This window comes from Lathamus discolor, chromosome 3, assembly GCF_037157495.1.
Source record: "Lathamus discolor isolate bLatDis1 chromosome 3, bLatDis1.hap1, whole genome shotgun sequence".
Lineage (NCBI taxonomy): Eukaryota > Metazoa > Chordata > Aves > Psittaciformes > Psittacidae > Lathamus > Lathamus discolor.
The window spans coordinates 57,743,658-57,759,304 of NC_088886.1; the positions used below are offsets into that span (position 1 = coordinate 57,743,658).

At 40.2% G+C, this 15,647-nt stretch overlaps 1 protein-coding gene across 2 annotated transcripts in view; it reads right to left on the reverse strand.

Annotated features, from left to right (window-relative positions):
• Positions 1 to 15,647, reverse strand: part of CLSTN2 (calsyntenin 2) — a 385,524-nt gene that overhangs the window by 334,284 nt on the left and 35,593 nt on the right. The window contains exon 2 of one of the 2 annotated variants that reach the window (XM_065675430.1): positions 13,674 to 13,712. In XM_065675430.1, coding sequence (XP_065531502.1) covers positions 13,674 to 13,677 — 4 coding nt within the window. In that variant the 5' untranslated portion in view covers positions 13,678 to 13,712. Of the gene's footprint in view, positions 1 to 937; positions 1,124 to 13,673; positions 13,713 to 15,647 lie in introns of those variants that run through there. The other variant, XM_065675428.1, reaches the window with a different exon arrangement.

Consider the following 15,647-nt stretch of genomic DNA (forward strand, 5'->3'; position numbering starts at 1 on the left):
CAACAATAAAACAACTCCGATTTGCCTGGTGAACTACCTGCTACATTTAAGGACATGAAACTAAATTCTTTTCTCTAAAGAAAAGATCCATATGAAAGAGATCATTACCTTAAAATACATAAAGAAGCAAAATAACTCCCCTCCATCAAAACGTTCTATGTCATTTGTTAGATCACACAGTTAATCCACCCAGAAAACAAACAAGAAACCCCACCAGGACCTCAGGGTTAGGAACAAAAGTAGCAACGAATTCCCTGTAGCTACTTCCTACAGTACCCATCGCACAGGTTAACCTAAGGCAACGTCTGCTGGGAACAATCACCTTCCTCTCAAAGTTAGGACTCGGGCAGTTTGGGGGTTTTTTCTAGGAAAACAAATAAAAAGCAAACAAACGCTGAAGTTTTCCCGTCCCTCTCTTTAGCGGATACAAACGTAAAATAAAAGATAAAGCCTCACATAAAAGTAAAAATAATACCAAAGCTTTCCAATAATATAAACTGAGACAGATCTCAAAACTGAGTTTGAAAACTTGGGGGGAGGGAGTCAGACCTACCCTAAAACAACGCCAAGGGAAAACCACCATGCAAAAGGCAGATGACCCCGACACCCGGCAGCGCGGAGCTGCTCGGAACGGGAACGCGTTGTTGGGAGCCGGCTGGTGACCGGAGCCCCTCAACATCCCCACGGAGCAGGCAGAAGCCTGCGGAAGCCCGCGCCGGGGCTCGGCCTCCCGCAAACTTGAGAGCCGCCATCAGCTCCCCTCAGCCTTCTCTGACCGAACACGGCTGAGCAGGAGACCCCCCGCCCGACGCGCTATCCACACGGAGCGCCCCAGACCCCGCTCCGCGCCTGACCACAGTCTCCACCTCTACCACCGCAGCCACCGCCCCAACAGTTGTGCACCGCCCGTCCCGGTGCCACCGCCCGCGGTACCTGCCTTTGGCGGCGAGAGGGCTGCTCAGCCCCAGCAGCAGCGCCAGCAGCAGCGGCGCCGCCGGCCCCCAGCAGCAGCAGCGCCGCCGCATCCCCGCCGCGGCGCCGGCCCTCCGCGCGCAACACGGCTCCCGGCGGCAGCGGTGTGCGGGGCGAGGCGGGCGGAGGCTGCTGCTACCGCCGCCGCCACCGCCTCATGCGCCCTCACTGCCAGCACCGGGGCGGCTCCGGCCCCCACCCTGGGACCGCGGCGACGTCACGGGGAGGGGAGACATCCATATTCATGAGCGGGGTAGGGGGCGCTGCGGGCGCGGCCGGGAGGGGACCCGTGCGTGGTGCGCGGGAAACACGGGAAGGGCACGTGGGGACGGGCGGGCAGCGGGAGAAGAGGGGCGGAGGGTCGCTCTGGTTTGAGCGTGCCCTGTGCTGCACCCCCAGAGAGTGAGCAGCAGGGCAGGGGACGGGGTTCTCCCCCTCTACTGTGCTCTGGTGAGACCCCCCCTGCAGTCCTGATCCAGCTCTGCGGCAACAGCACAAGAGGGACATGGAGCTGTTGGAGCGAGTCCAGGCGAGGCCACGGAGATGCTGCGAGGGCTGGAGCAGCTCTGCTCTGGAGACAGGCTGAGAGAGCCGGGCTGGTTCAGCCTGGAGAAGTTAGAACTAGATGAGCCTTATGATGCCTTCCAACCCAAACCATTCTGTGATTCTGTGAAAATAAGGCTTTGGTGAAGGGTGCAAAGGATGCCAGGGTGTGGGAGATACAGGGGTGGTGGCTGCAAGGAAGGAACAGGGCAGAGAAGATCAAGTAACAGTTCAGTAAATTTGGAGGAAAAACAAGAAATCTTGGGGCCCTGAGGTGGGAAGAAAGACTGGGAAAAGAGGGGAAAAATACATGAAGTTATTTTGTTGGAGGAAGGGGGGAAATTGCAAAGGTTTTGGTAAAATGGAGAACAATCAACAGACAAGACTTCAAAACTTGGGGATGGAGACTGTGCTGGGGCAGAGCAGAGGGACTTAGGATCCAGCTGTGAAGGCAAGGAAAGCTGTGTGGTAGGGTCTCAGAAATGATGTCCAAGTGAGACTCCTGCACAGGACATCTGAGAGATCCTGGAAGGAAAGGACCATTAGGTGACTCACTGTGATTAGGACACTCACTGTGAGAACTCTAAACTGTACTAACTGTAAGATACCAGCTACTTGCAAGCTGTGAGAGCTACAAGGAAATCTACGTCCTGCAGAGTCCCCTCCCTGTTCCAGCTGTTGTCTTATTTATACTCTATCCCATAAACTGCTCACCAAAGCCACCTAACTCTGGAAAGCAAGCCCTCACAACAGAATCCCAACTCTGAGAAATGCTTGTTCATTGCTTGACTTTGTGAGGGTTGGCATTCTGACAGGGGGCAAGCTCAGGCTACTCTAGAAGAATGACAGGAGTGTTAGCTGAATATTAAGTACCAGAGAGCAAGACAGGGGTCCATCCTACAAAAATAACCCCATGTAACATGCAGAAGACATCGCAGTGACTGGACAAAATCATTTGGGTTTGAGGCTTTGCCATTATTCCTTTCTATTATCTTTACATGTATGGCTAGGAGCATGATTCATTGAGCAAATCACTTTGAGCAGATGGAGTGCAAAATTCCCTCCTCCTCCTTCCAACCACACACAGAAAAAGTGGGATTGGTCAGAGACAGGAACCCAAGCCTTTTCCAAACCTAACATGTAACACTTGATCTGCTAAAGGAGGAGGCTGGAAATACACATTTACTGCCCCACTTCATCCAGACAAAGAGAAATAATTCAAGCTGTATCAGTTGGGACAAACTCCTAACACTCTTGGCTGCTCATCTAGTTATGGAATCTGCTTTCCTGTCATCTCTATTGTGAGCTGGATGGAACAGGCACATAGAAAAAATAGGGAAAAGCAGCAGCAAAATAATTTGGCACACCAGAAAACTACGTATAGAAAAAAGATTTTGCCAGCATTCAGCTGTTTCTCACCTTTCTACGGAAGTAGATTTTTTTAATGAGAAATTGAACTATTCTAAGTCTCTTCTGTTTGACAGGAGGAAAATCCTCCATCCCTAAATGTTAAATGTTCCAAAGCAATATTTGCTATGTACACACACTAAGGGTTTCCTGCAAAGAGCTCAAAAGCTCTTTCAGTATATGATACAAGGCTTGAGCACGGTTCCTGACACCCAGCTGGGAGCACACCACTACCTGTCTTGTGAAACCAGCCATGTACACTGCAGCTGATGTTCTTAGAGGTGCACTGCTGTGCTGAGTGCCCAAGCATCCATCACCTGCAGGCAAGTATTAAATACAGCACAGAGAGGTTTAGCTATCAACATGAATGGGAATTACATTAAATCCATGTGGTCCTGGCCAAAATTATCCCCACTGACAGCAGTTAGAGTGACCAAGACTGCAAAGGCATAGAGGGAACTTTTAAATCTATAGATTTTAATTTGCTAATTTAAAAGGAATAATAAATTATATGTGGCAAGCAGCATCTGAAGTCCATAACACAACATCTCACTTTTGGAAAACTTAGAAATATGACCTATGGACTAACACATTGAAATAGAGTCTATATAAACACAGCAACATAATTCAGGGGAACCTAGAAAGAAGGTTTGCAAGGTAAATGCTGTACAGAAAGACACACCTTTCTTCTCAGCCAACTTATAGTCCAAATAAATAAGAAAGAACTTAAATGAAAAGGGACAAGTGTTATCCCACTCCACAGGCAGGGAGCTGAAGTACAAAAGATGAAGAAACATTGCTGACAGATAACATTATATTGATGTCAGAATCAAAAACTGATTTCAGCTTTGGTACCTTAATCAAAAGCTGTTCTCCTTTTCACCTGGACTGTATTTGTTTATTGACATGACAGCCTGGGTGTTCTGCAGCATTCTGGCGGTGTTTTATACAAGTGATGGATACAGATGCATAGAAATATTTACAAACAATAATGATGATGTGGCAATATGCAGAAGTTTAAGGTAAATAACTGCCATTAAATCCTATATTTTATGCTGCTTTCAGCCGGTGTGTCCATTAATTCCTACAGCCTTTACCAGGGTTTAAGAAAGCAAGTTGGAAACCCTTCATGTATTTTGTTCTCTCTGTCTAATCACTGTGTAATTAGAGTATATCTTTCAGTTTTTTGTTTATTTATATTTTAACACAACCATTACAGTAGGGAAATGTATTATTTAATCCCAAACAGGACATTGCTGAAGGATTACCTCTGACTGAGACCCATTCATTCACATGTCTAGAACCACCACCTCGTCCTGACATGTTTTATTGGTCTTGTAAAATAGAAATTCTAAAACAAGGGGGGAAAGGTCATAGCAATGCATTCACTGCAAACTATTGACATAGACCTGGCATCAGAGGCAATCAATCAGAAAGATCCATTTTCATCCTGAGATGTAGACTATTTTTATCATAATTTCTCCAGTGTGGATCCAAGATACTGCTGGAAGAGAGGATTTAACCCTGACAGAAAAGAGTTTGCTGAAGAAATCTGAGTAACCACAAGGTCATGATCAATACTACCTCACGATATATCAGGATATTTAGCTGGGACAGAGCCTTGGGCAACATGGTTTAGTGTGTGGTGTCCTTGCCCATGGCAGGGGGGTTGGATCTTAAGGCCCTTTCCAACTCTATTTTATGATTCTATGATTCTGTTTTCTGAATAGAAGTTATTTATCTCATGGTGAATATTAGTTTTTCTAACTAACAAAGGAGAGATAGTTTAGAAGAAGTATTCAGATACAAAATGGTATTACTCTATTGTTAAGGGTATTAGACTTCATTAGCTATTTTGGACACTTAAGTTGTTTTTTAAAAGAAGTAGTCAAAGAAGAGTAATTTTCAACATTATGAAGGGCACTTTGTCATCCATACAAAAGATGTAACTACACGTATTTCAGATCTCATAGTAAACCCCATTGTAGCATTCATTATACGGTCAGGATCTAAGGTTCACTGCTCTTTATCGCTTTATTTTAGGATATGTTCACATAACACCAAAAGCGGGATGCACGTAATCTGACTGGGTGACTAAAGCCATGACTCAAACAACATAAAACTTAATGTAGAGTTAAAAATAACTAACTAAATAAGCCACAGGAATTTAGATTTGATTATGTTTAGAAGTTTATATATTACCAAAGAAAACAGCATTATGTTTTCCTGTTGGGAAAACAAAAGGGAAATGAACATGTATGCCATTTTAAAGAATAAAATAGATTTAAAAGACAGCGTTATAGAGCCTGCATTTTAATAGGATATGTATAAGTCCGGTATTGCAGTCACCATGTCGAGAAATAAGTACATGCTTTTTCAATAGAAGGGAAGTAAAATTTGGTTTTGCTAGTCATATAAAGTACTGGGGCTCCTGTGTGCTAAATGCAGCAGCAATAACACTGATGCCATTTGTGTTCCTGTACAACAAGCCTGAACTAGGCCTAGGGCCTTCCTGATTATTTGCTTTCTTGCTCCATGGGTTTAAACTTGCCTTGAACATTAGAGGACCTGAACTGGAATGATACAGCTTTTTGCTATGGCAGGTTCCATTGCCTCGCTAGAAGTTTGCAAGCATTTTCTCCTGAGACTTATTTAGGTCAGGAGCTTTTAATAAATGAGAAGGGTAGTTACGAAGTAGAATAAAACAAACAGCCTGAGAAATTAGTAGAAATACAAACATTACTTTCCATATATGCCACAATTGCTAATGTGTTAATTAAACAGAAACAGAATAATTTATAAGAATAAATTATTTATTCTTAATAAATGAAACATCTGAATAATAAATACATCTGTTCTGTAGTCATCTGGGAGGTTTCTTAAACAAAAGGCTCTTTTGCAGCAGGAAGAATCACATGGAAGATGAGAAAAAAAACTGTACTGGTTTAACTAACATTAAGAATCCAACCAAAGCCAAATAGCTATAATGTTGGGAATTAATACTGCTGACAGTCAATTGCACTGTCGCTTACAATTTGTGCATAGGATTCAAACTCCTATTTAAAAATGCAGATTGGAACTCTGAAAGAATATGTAACACTACATTTTCTAATCAGTATAACAGAAAATGTGCAGCTAGCTCCCTAGCTCTGAGATCTGAAGCTTTAATGCTGAAACCTTCTGCTTTTAAACTTACTGCTTCTGTCATGCTCTTAAATTGCAAGAGACATCAATCTTATTTTGTGCCTCCATAAGATGCACAGGCTTTTAATTGTTCTTTCAAAAGCTGTGTTTGTTTTAAATGTATGATGAGCCTTGATAGGTTTTTGTAAGTGAGAGATCACCACAAAAAACATGTTCGTTTTTAAGTTAATCTCCCAGTCACATCAAAATAGCCGTTTGATGGACCCTTGTATAAAAGACTTGTGTCTGGCAGAAAATGAAGATGGTAATTCTCTAGCAGATATGATTCATATCTGAGCTAACTTCCTGTTACCGTCATGCTGCTGGATGTGCTTTGGAATGAACTGTGACAACAAGTCTTGACAGCATCTTCTCTTTAACAACCATGCAAGACTTTCTCAATAGTAGGGATCTTCTAACCACATTCTTTCCAGGCTGATTAGATACCACCTACCTAACTTCTCCATCAAATTTTAGTTGGAGATTGTACTCTTCCCTGTTCACAGACATAACGGTTTTATGCACAACAGTATGTCAAATCTCCAAAATTATATAGAAAGCAGCACTATTCAGGTAATCAACTGATGGAATCCACATTGGAGTGCCTAAGTCTGTATTAGTCCTTTTATTGCTTTCCTTTGAATGAAAATATAAGATTATTACTCTATTTTAGTATTTGCCAATGAGCTAACACCTGATAGGGGTTTGCATTTTCCTTTTCAGCGCCAGGAGGAATTACAGAGTACTGTTATCCTTCTTTTGTGTTACCTGCTTTGGATCTTTCATTAAAGACATTATTTTATGCAATTAAATTGGAATTTGGAAGCAGAGATAGTGTGGGTTTTTCATAGCATTAATGAGAATGTCAGCAGCTTATAAGAAAATTAGCAAATCTTTTGCAAATTTTTTATGAATTATAGCACAAGCTTTCAACCTTGAGATTGGGAAAGATACAGTTAAAAATTACTATACAGAACAGAGAATTAGTATTTTGTGAAGTCTTTGGTTCTCATGCCTTTTTCCAAAGGCTTCAAAACCACAAGGTGTAAGCCACAATTAAGTGTACTGTTTCACTTCTGGCTAGCCAGATAGAGAGATGAATGCCTCCAGCATAATTGCAGTTGAAGCTTTCCACATCCATTCACCACAAATTCCTTTCCCTTCTCAAAGAAAAGGATTTAAACTGATGGCTGTTGTTTTCAGGTGAGCTGCTAGGTTTTACCTTTAGTTCACCCTCCCTTTCCCCCCTATTTTATTCCTTTGAGAAAGATTTCAAAGGAAAAGTTAATGAATCATAAAAGCATGAATCTAAAATACCCAGGATGTTCCCCTACATTTTTTGTGAGAGTGCTTTCAGAGTCATTCCTGCTATTAAAAAGGTAACAACCCTTCTCAACTCTCCTATTCTGCATCAGCGACTGAGGCCCAGAAGCAATAAACCAGTTTTTATTTGGCTACTTGTAAGATGCTGGACAATCAAGCCTGCCATTGGGCCACAGGACCTAAATCAGTACATGAGGTATTGCAGTCTTACCCCATTAGAAAGGTGATAGACAGCATCCACACTGCAGCTTGCATCAAACAGAAAATGAGAAGTTAATGTAGGGTGCCTAGCGCAAGTGTACAATACTCTCTTCAGATTATTAGATCATGAAATTGGTGCTGCTGTACAAACCGCTGAACTAGGGCCTTTTTTTTGGTGACCATTTTTTCTGTACTCAGGTGAAAACAATCTTCTGGAACACTGTATCAGCTCTTCATGGGATGGACTTCATGCCTGATGAACTTGGGTGGCAGCACTTTAGGTAACTTTAAATATCCAGAGGAAATGAGAACATCAACATGCTATCAGAACTACATTAGTCTTAGTTCTTGGAAGAATACCATCACCTGAAGTTGCATAGTTGGCAAACTCTTCCTAACATTTCTTCTTTCTCTCATTATCTGCCTTCAAACCACTATCTTCTGAAAAATTCCATTTCACAGGACATATGTTTTAAAAAGGCATGGGAAAGTTAGAGATGTAAACTGGTACTCCATTGCCAGGTTTATAGCCCACATTCATTTGTTGTATTCTTTCAGCTTTATATAAACTCTCGGGAAGATGTGAATCCACGTAGGGACTCAAATATGGCAATTTTAATGTGTGAATAACAACAGATATCCAAGGTGATATTTGAAGCCCAATTAAAAGTGCATTTTGACAAATTTTTAAAAGTACTGAAGAGAAAAATGATAGTATTGCTATCCATCCTGAGGGGCCTTTATGGCTTCCATCAGACCGTAGGACAAAACTTCGATAGGATCTGGGTTTCACACCACTGGGCTTTTTTTTTCCCCTGTGCCTTAGAACTTTTAAATGAACATTTAGTTTACGTTATTCACCCTCAAGATTTTCCATATTAGCTTTTCAATTAATCAGTACTTGCTGACACTACCTTCTTCTGATTTCTATTTTCTTAATACTTCCTGAAGTTCTATAACGAAGTGTCAGACTCTAAAGTAGTTCAAACTAGCCTAAAATCTATGAGGTTTTCCCATTATATTCATAACAAATGCCTGTCATTCTAAACTAACACTTCGATAGCTTGTATTTACTCGTCAAAGGCTAAGCACAGCTTCTCTTTACCAATTTTAAGTCTTCAAAGTGAAAAAACACCCCTTTACAGAAAAAAACATTCTAATACAAAAATGCAATCAAAGCTTGAATCGCTACATGGCTATTAACATCCTTGTAAGTGCTGCCTTGCCTGTAGCGTAATTACCAGTTTCTCATCACAGACTGAACGTTAAAATATGATGATGCAGGTAAAGATTTGCCAGTCACTATAAAATTTGCTCCTCAAGCTAAATTTGAACCAGTTATTTTCAACAGCTGTTTTCCACTTTTTGTTTGATGCTAATTCTTATAATTTCCCACCTTTTCCTCCATGTCTGATTTCTCTTGATTATTATAACACTGTAATCTTATCCTGTACCTATTTTGTTTTCTTCTAATGCAAATTTCTTGATAGTAAGCATTTTCCATTTAATTCTGTTTGATTTGAGCTTCCAAGAGCTCTTGAATTTTGGATGATCACTTAGCAAGGCCTGATGTTTACAGGAGCTAATTGTTTCAGTAGGAACATAGGTAAAGAGTGCCATCCAGAGACATACAGAGCTTTAGGCATACTGGAAATGGAGAAGAACCTGAGTGCTGTGAATTATAGCACTTGTGGGGTTTCTCCCCATTATGGGAAATAATATAATGCAATCTGGATTTTTTTTTTCCTTTAAAGACCAACATAGATAATATGTCCGCATCACAGGAAAACCAAGTACCTGGATACTCAGCGGTACCTCACATTGTACAGTTGTATAGTTCATGACTTCTACTGTTCTAAATGTAGAAGTTTCCTTTGCAACAACTGATAGCAGAAGAGAGCAGACAGTCATTTTTGTGGTTTTAAACACAGATGAATGAAAACATGGATTGGAAACAAGTAAGAGAAGCTGTTACTGAAATACAATGCTTCCAAAGATGATAAATCATGGAAAAACTACATCAGGGAGCTTCAGCGCTGAAATTAATCCACATAGCTATCCACCTGAATCTCTGAATTTCAACTTCAACAAAATTCAGCTGAAACTAAGCAAATGCATTGCAGCCAAGCCCTTCCCAAAAACAAGTTTGAGAGGCCTGTAGTGACTTCAGAGAGGAATCGCATACCCAGGGCAGAGCAGACTCATCATTCCAGGAGCCAAGATGATTTCTTAAAAATATAGCCTTATTCATTTGGTTTCTGCACTAAAAGGAAATAAAATCACCAAAGACACATCACATCCTAGAACAACTCCAAATGCAGCGCTATCCCTCCAACTAAGATTTAGATGAAACAGTATTTTCCTTGCTCACAGGAATCGTAAGACAGCCAAGGACAAAGAAGTTACTAATGTAGTTACAGAAAAGATCTTCAAATCCACAGTGTTCATACTGTTGCTTGATACCTGAAACAGTAGCTTTAGCAATATTCCACTTATGTCTTTGCTGTCCATGAAGGCTTATATTTTCCAGAACTTTATGAAAGTGGCAAATAGTGTAAATATTTTCAGTATCCTCAAAAGATAATATGGGGAAAATGATGTTTCGGTGTAATTCTGAACTCAAGCAAGAAGTCTTTTCCAACACATGCAGTAGTTCAGAGGAAAACATCACAAAAGAGGCAAAAGGAGTCTTCTAGGTACAACCTGTGAGTGAAATTTTAAGTGTGCCCCAGAACTGTTCTGCCTATTGACCAATACTAGGTGACATATTAAGTGATCATTACCAACAGAAGACAGTAACTTGGAGAAACAGTTAACTGAAACACAGTATATCCTGTCAATCCCATTCTCTATCACACTCTTTAGTGTTACAAAAAAATTATGACCTGCTGCTTGAATGAGGTTTCATGACTTATTATGCCCTTTTCATCTGCTCACTTTCTGGCAACACAACACAGGACTCTAGATTACGTATGTTTGTTTTTTCTATAGAATATCATTAGAGAAAATGCTCTGGTTTGGAAAATTACATTCTCCTACATTTTCTTGGAGAGTGTTGGCCTTCCAGGTAATTGAGAATTGACTATTTTGAGGATTGCGCCTACGAGTAGGCAATGAATTCAAAATGAACACATTAGCCCACTAAGTGACTCAAGCACTACAATGAATGTGTTAGCAAAATAAAAAGAAGAGGAGCTTTTTCACAGGCAGCTGCATTTTCTTGCTATCTCAATAGTGTCTTGCTGCAGAGACTGCAAATTGCCCAGTGCAATTTCTCATCCCCAGTAAACAACAGGCAAGTATTGTTTAGCAGTTTCCCAACAAATGATTGGCATTTATCATTCCATCTGTCACTGGCAATGACAAAGTGGCTTCTATGTTTTACAAACTTAACGGTTTGAAAAGGCTGCAATTCAGTTGTGATAATATGAAAAAATATTATTGTCATACAAAAAAATATTAGTACCCTCTAAAAGCTCCTAGAATTTGATAGCTACCAATTCATAAAGCATAAGATATGATTAAAATACCAAACAAATTAAGCAGTGTGAAATGGTTTCAGAAGCCCACAGATCAATAAAAAATGCCCTGTACCTTGAGTAGGGTAAAATTGTTAATCAACAGGAATGGTTGTTTTCTCTAAACTTATTTTTAGGCAGTACATGACTATTTCCTGTACTTAGCAATGTCAATAAAGCTCCTGGTAACCACACTCTGAATATGACAGCAATGCAACTCCATAATGAAAGACAAGGCAAACCTAAGTGTCCCCATTCCAAGAGGGCCACCAGCTCCTTCCTATCACCATGCCTCTTCCCATAGGAGCCTCTAAAACAGCAGCAGGACACCTTCGGACAGTAGCCCTATGGCTAAACAGAATCATTACCTCGACTAAGTTCTAGGAAAGCTAGCTGGAAAAAGGAGTTAGTGCAGCTGAGCCATTGACACATACAATTCACTAAAGTTCTGTCTCAACAGAGAGAATTGTGACTGGACAGAGGTAGGAGGTATTGAGACAACACAGTGCTTGAGAGGTTCTACATAGTGGGGATGGCAAGTACGGAGACAGATGCTCGCCACCCACAGTTTCACTCAGACTCACTGGTACACAACATCTCAGACACAACATCCCTATCCCTCACAAGGTTGACATTTAGCTGAAGTAGATGACATCATGTCACATTCTGCCAAGCAAATCGATTCGGTGATTCTATAGAACATTCAAAACAGGCTTTGTATTTCTCAGCTGTTCCCACCTTACTAAACAAATCAAAGTAAGTGTGATTTCACTGTATGTTAAGTTCATCAAATACTTGGTATAAGTGGGGGGTTTTGGGGGGGGGGGGGTTGTTGTTTTTTTTTTTTTTTTTATTTTAAGTGCAGAATCATCAACCCAGGTAATAAAATCATTAAAACAGAAGCTTTTGGTAAAAGAGAGCTAAGAATGAAAATGTGCATCTATTCTGCCACTCTGGTTTGGCTCAGGTGTACTTCTCAAGCAAAACTAACAGTCCCAACCCACTCTGCTTTGTTCACACTATGGAGCAATTGCAGAGTACATGAACTGCATTCCCATCAAGCGACATCAAAGCAGTTTATGTGGTCTATGTTCTCATAGTGCACTCCACCTCTTAACCACAGCCTTGCCCACAGGATCAGACCAGGGTAAAACTGAAGCCTGAAGTTAAACACTCATGGAATATACGTACAGTGTGAACTAAGGGTTCTCAGCATCATAGTTTCATTCATTAGATTTCCTCCTGCTGCTCAGCACTCCTTAGTAATGTAAACAAAGCTTAAATGGAATTTAATGGAATTTAATGAAATTTAATGGAATGTACTTACTTGTATTTCTCTCCCAAAACAAACACCAATCTGACAAAGTACTTATGCATTGTGCTTGCAATCAAATATTTTTAAAGCCTGGAAGTAAACAATGAGGAAACACACATATTTTTACTATACTGTAATCATTCTTATAACAGTCTATAAGCCCTTTGCCCTCATTTTTCTTGCCTAATGTATCATTTCAAGGATATCATAAATAAGGACCTCCTTGGTTTGAGAGTTTGCACTTATACATTCATCATCTCGGATGTAGAAGGTGCTGTCAAGCACTGATCTGATTTATTTAATTGGCTTTGTATCTTTGCTCTGGCACAGCAGCTTAGTAATCCCGTGGTGACAAACATTTCTGCATTCTATATAACTTAAATACCACCCTTGCACCTGAACATTTTCAATGTGTCTATTTGAAGTTCACATTCTGCAAATCTTTGAGTCATTAAAACCTCATTTCCTAATGTTTGCAGGAATTCAACAAAGTCAACTTGAATTAAATTTTCAATCCAAATGAATAATGGTGGAAGTCTTTTTATAGTGGTTATCCAGCTTTACCTATTTTGCCTTAGTGAACATCAGCAGGGTTGCATGTAATCTACAAGTCTGCTACCAATTTACTATATATATTTTTATGCCCTAAATAAATGTAAAGGATTTTTTTTGTGTGTGGTTTTCAGTGCATTTGCAGATGAAATTAATCTCTTGGGAAAAACAAAAGAGAAGAACCCGAAGCAGAATTAATTATGAACAAAAGATATTCTTGACTAAAAAACAGCAGAGATTGCAGTAACCTGAGGAATACCGTGGGCTTTGTTTAAGAAATTACATGCAAGTCACTCTCTTGTTTCTGTCTGTATCTTGTCATACAAATTACTCTCTGACAGAGAGCTGATATCTCACAAAAAAACATTATAAAAACATAATTACTACTTCTGCATCATTAATCTGAAACAGCAGTATGTTTCTGCATAAATGGAAGTGAGTTAGGAAGCTCTGCCAGTCTGTGGTCTCCCACATGTACAATAAAATTCTTAATTAACAAAACAGAGACCTATATAAGGCCTAGAGAGTTTTTTTAACCTCCATGAAATAAAAAGCAAGACTAAGGACCAGATTGTCATTCTGGCCGTGTTAGCACTTCCTTGGAAACTCCTTGGAGCACAAGATATCCTGCAACATTTTCCTGCGGCTGGTGCACTTACCCATTCTCTAATCAACTGCCTCTTCCGTACTTATGCCCCCTGTAAAATGGGAAACAGGAAAAGAACAAGAAAAAGACTTTCCCTCCTTATTCCAATGTCTTGTTCTCAGTGGGATGTTTAGTGCCTAAATGCTATCCAAGGAAGTTTAAATGCATCTTTACCCCCACACCTCACCTCCCCCCCCAGTGTTATTTTTCCATTCTTTTTCTGGTTTTCCTCCATTTTCCTGTCCTCCAGTGTCTCCATATTATGCAATGGCAAGTCATGTATAAAAACTGAAAGCGGTTAGTCTTGAACATTAGAAAGTAACAAGTAATTACTGACTCATAAATACAGCATCCTGTTGTAACGTTTTACAGTTGTGCTTTTGCAGATTAGCATACACCTTCAAAAGGCATCTGATGAAGTAGCATGAGGAGACAACTTTGGGCAATGGCAAGGTAGAAAGGAATGAGAGAACAAACTTAGAGAGCTGAAGCCAAGGAGATCAGAGGTAAAGATATTTTGCAACTGTTACTCATCTTTCTAGATGAAAGCCAGCTTTACAAGAAAAAGAACTACAAAATTTGACCCTGAAGAGAGTAACAATACTTTAAGTTTAGAAAATAAATGAGATGATGCTGAATGTTGCCAGTCTTCAAATGATTTTCTCTCACTCTGTGGAAAAGTTGCTGTTCTGCTATTGCTGCTAAACTGTCTATAAACACCTCCACTGTATTGCTAGTAAATCTTTTGGTATGATCATCTGGGGTGCGTGTTATAAGGAAAACTACCAGAAGATGCTCAGACCTTGTGCAACCATCGTTAGTAGATATGAGAGCTCTAAAACTATAACAATAAAGGAACTTCTACAGGATATATCAAAGCCAAACTCAGAACTATGGGGAGTTACTGCTAAGAAGCGATGCAAATTTCACTGAGGCTGGTTTCTAAATACTGCAGAGTATCTGATATGTCAACTCAGATGTGAAGGGGAAGGGTGAGTGACTTGTTGGGCTATCACATAAGAAACAAAATGAGATTGGTGAAATTACAAAAACAATAGTTACAGCTTTTGTGTTACAAATTATATTTGTTTATAATTAAATATTGATTATTTAAGGCTTCTGAGGCAAAACTGTTATCTTGGGTTGCCTATGAGAAGATATGCTAACATTTTAGATTTTAATTCCCACAGTGCCCCATAACAACAGGAACTGCAGGACAGAAAAATTAATGGCATAACCCCTCCCTCCTCCAATTACAAACCTTGTTTTGCTCTCCAGTTGCTAGGACAAACCCCATAATATTTCATCCTAGATTGTTAATTACTGCCCTGATAAGAGTTTGATTGTAACACAAATACTTAATCTGTACAAGTCATTTTTTTACAGCACTATGAGTAGTAACAACAAACATTCACTCATTAAGACCAGCTACCATTGATTTCACCGAGTTTTCTCTTAAAACCTAATACCCAAAGGCTCAAAGCAAAACTTCCAGCGAGTTTAATGATGGCAAGAAATCACATCTCTAATCTAGTTTGAATTTAATCACATATGTCAAATAAAGAAGAATTAAATCCCAAACTTATTTTTTAAAATAACTTTTTTTTTGTGGGTGTGGTTTTGGTTTGTTTTGGGTTTTGTTTTTTTTTGTCACAGGTTTGGATGCTTGGTTGGTTTGAGGGGTTTTTAACTCAACTCATTCTGTACCTTAAAAGCAAGAGTCAGACTGCTCACTGCACGCAAGTGGTGAATCATAATTTTTTCAGAGGCTTTGTCACAAGCCATTTGTAACCTGTTACTTTGTGATGCAAAGGCTCAGGCTAAGCAGCTCTCACCAACCTAGGCACTGAGTAGTGGATCCCAGTGGTCTCATCTATGCTTCTAATTAGAACAGGTTCAGGAAATGAGCTCAGGCCCAGGCCAGCTGGTCAGCCATTTGCTGAACTGTGCTTTTTCCCCAGCCCCTCTGCTGGCTTGTACCCAGTCA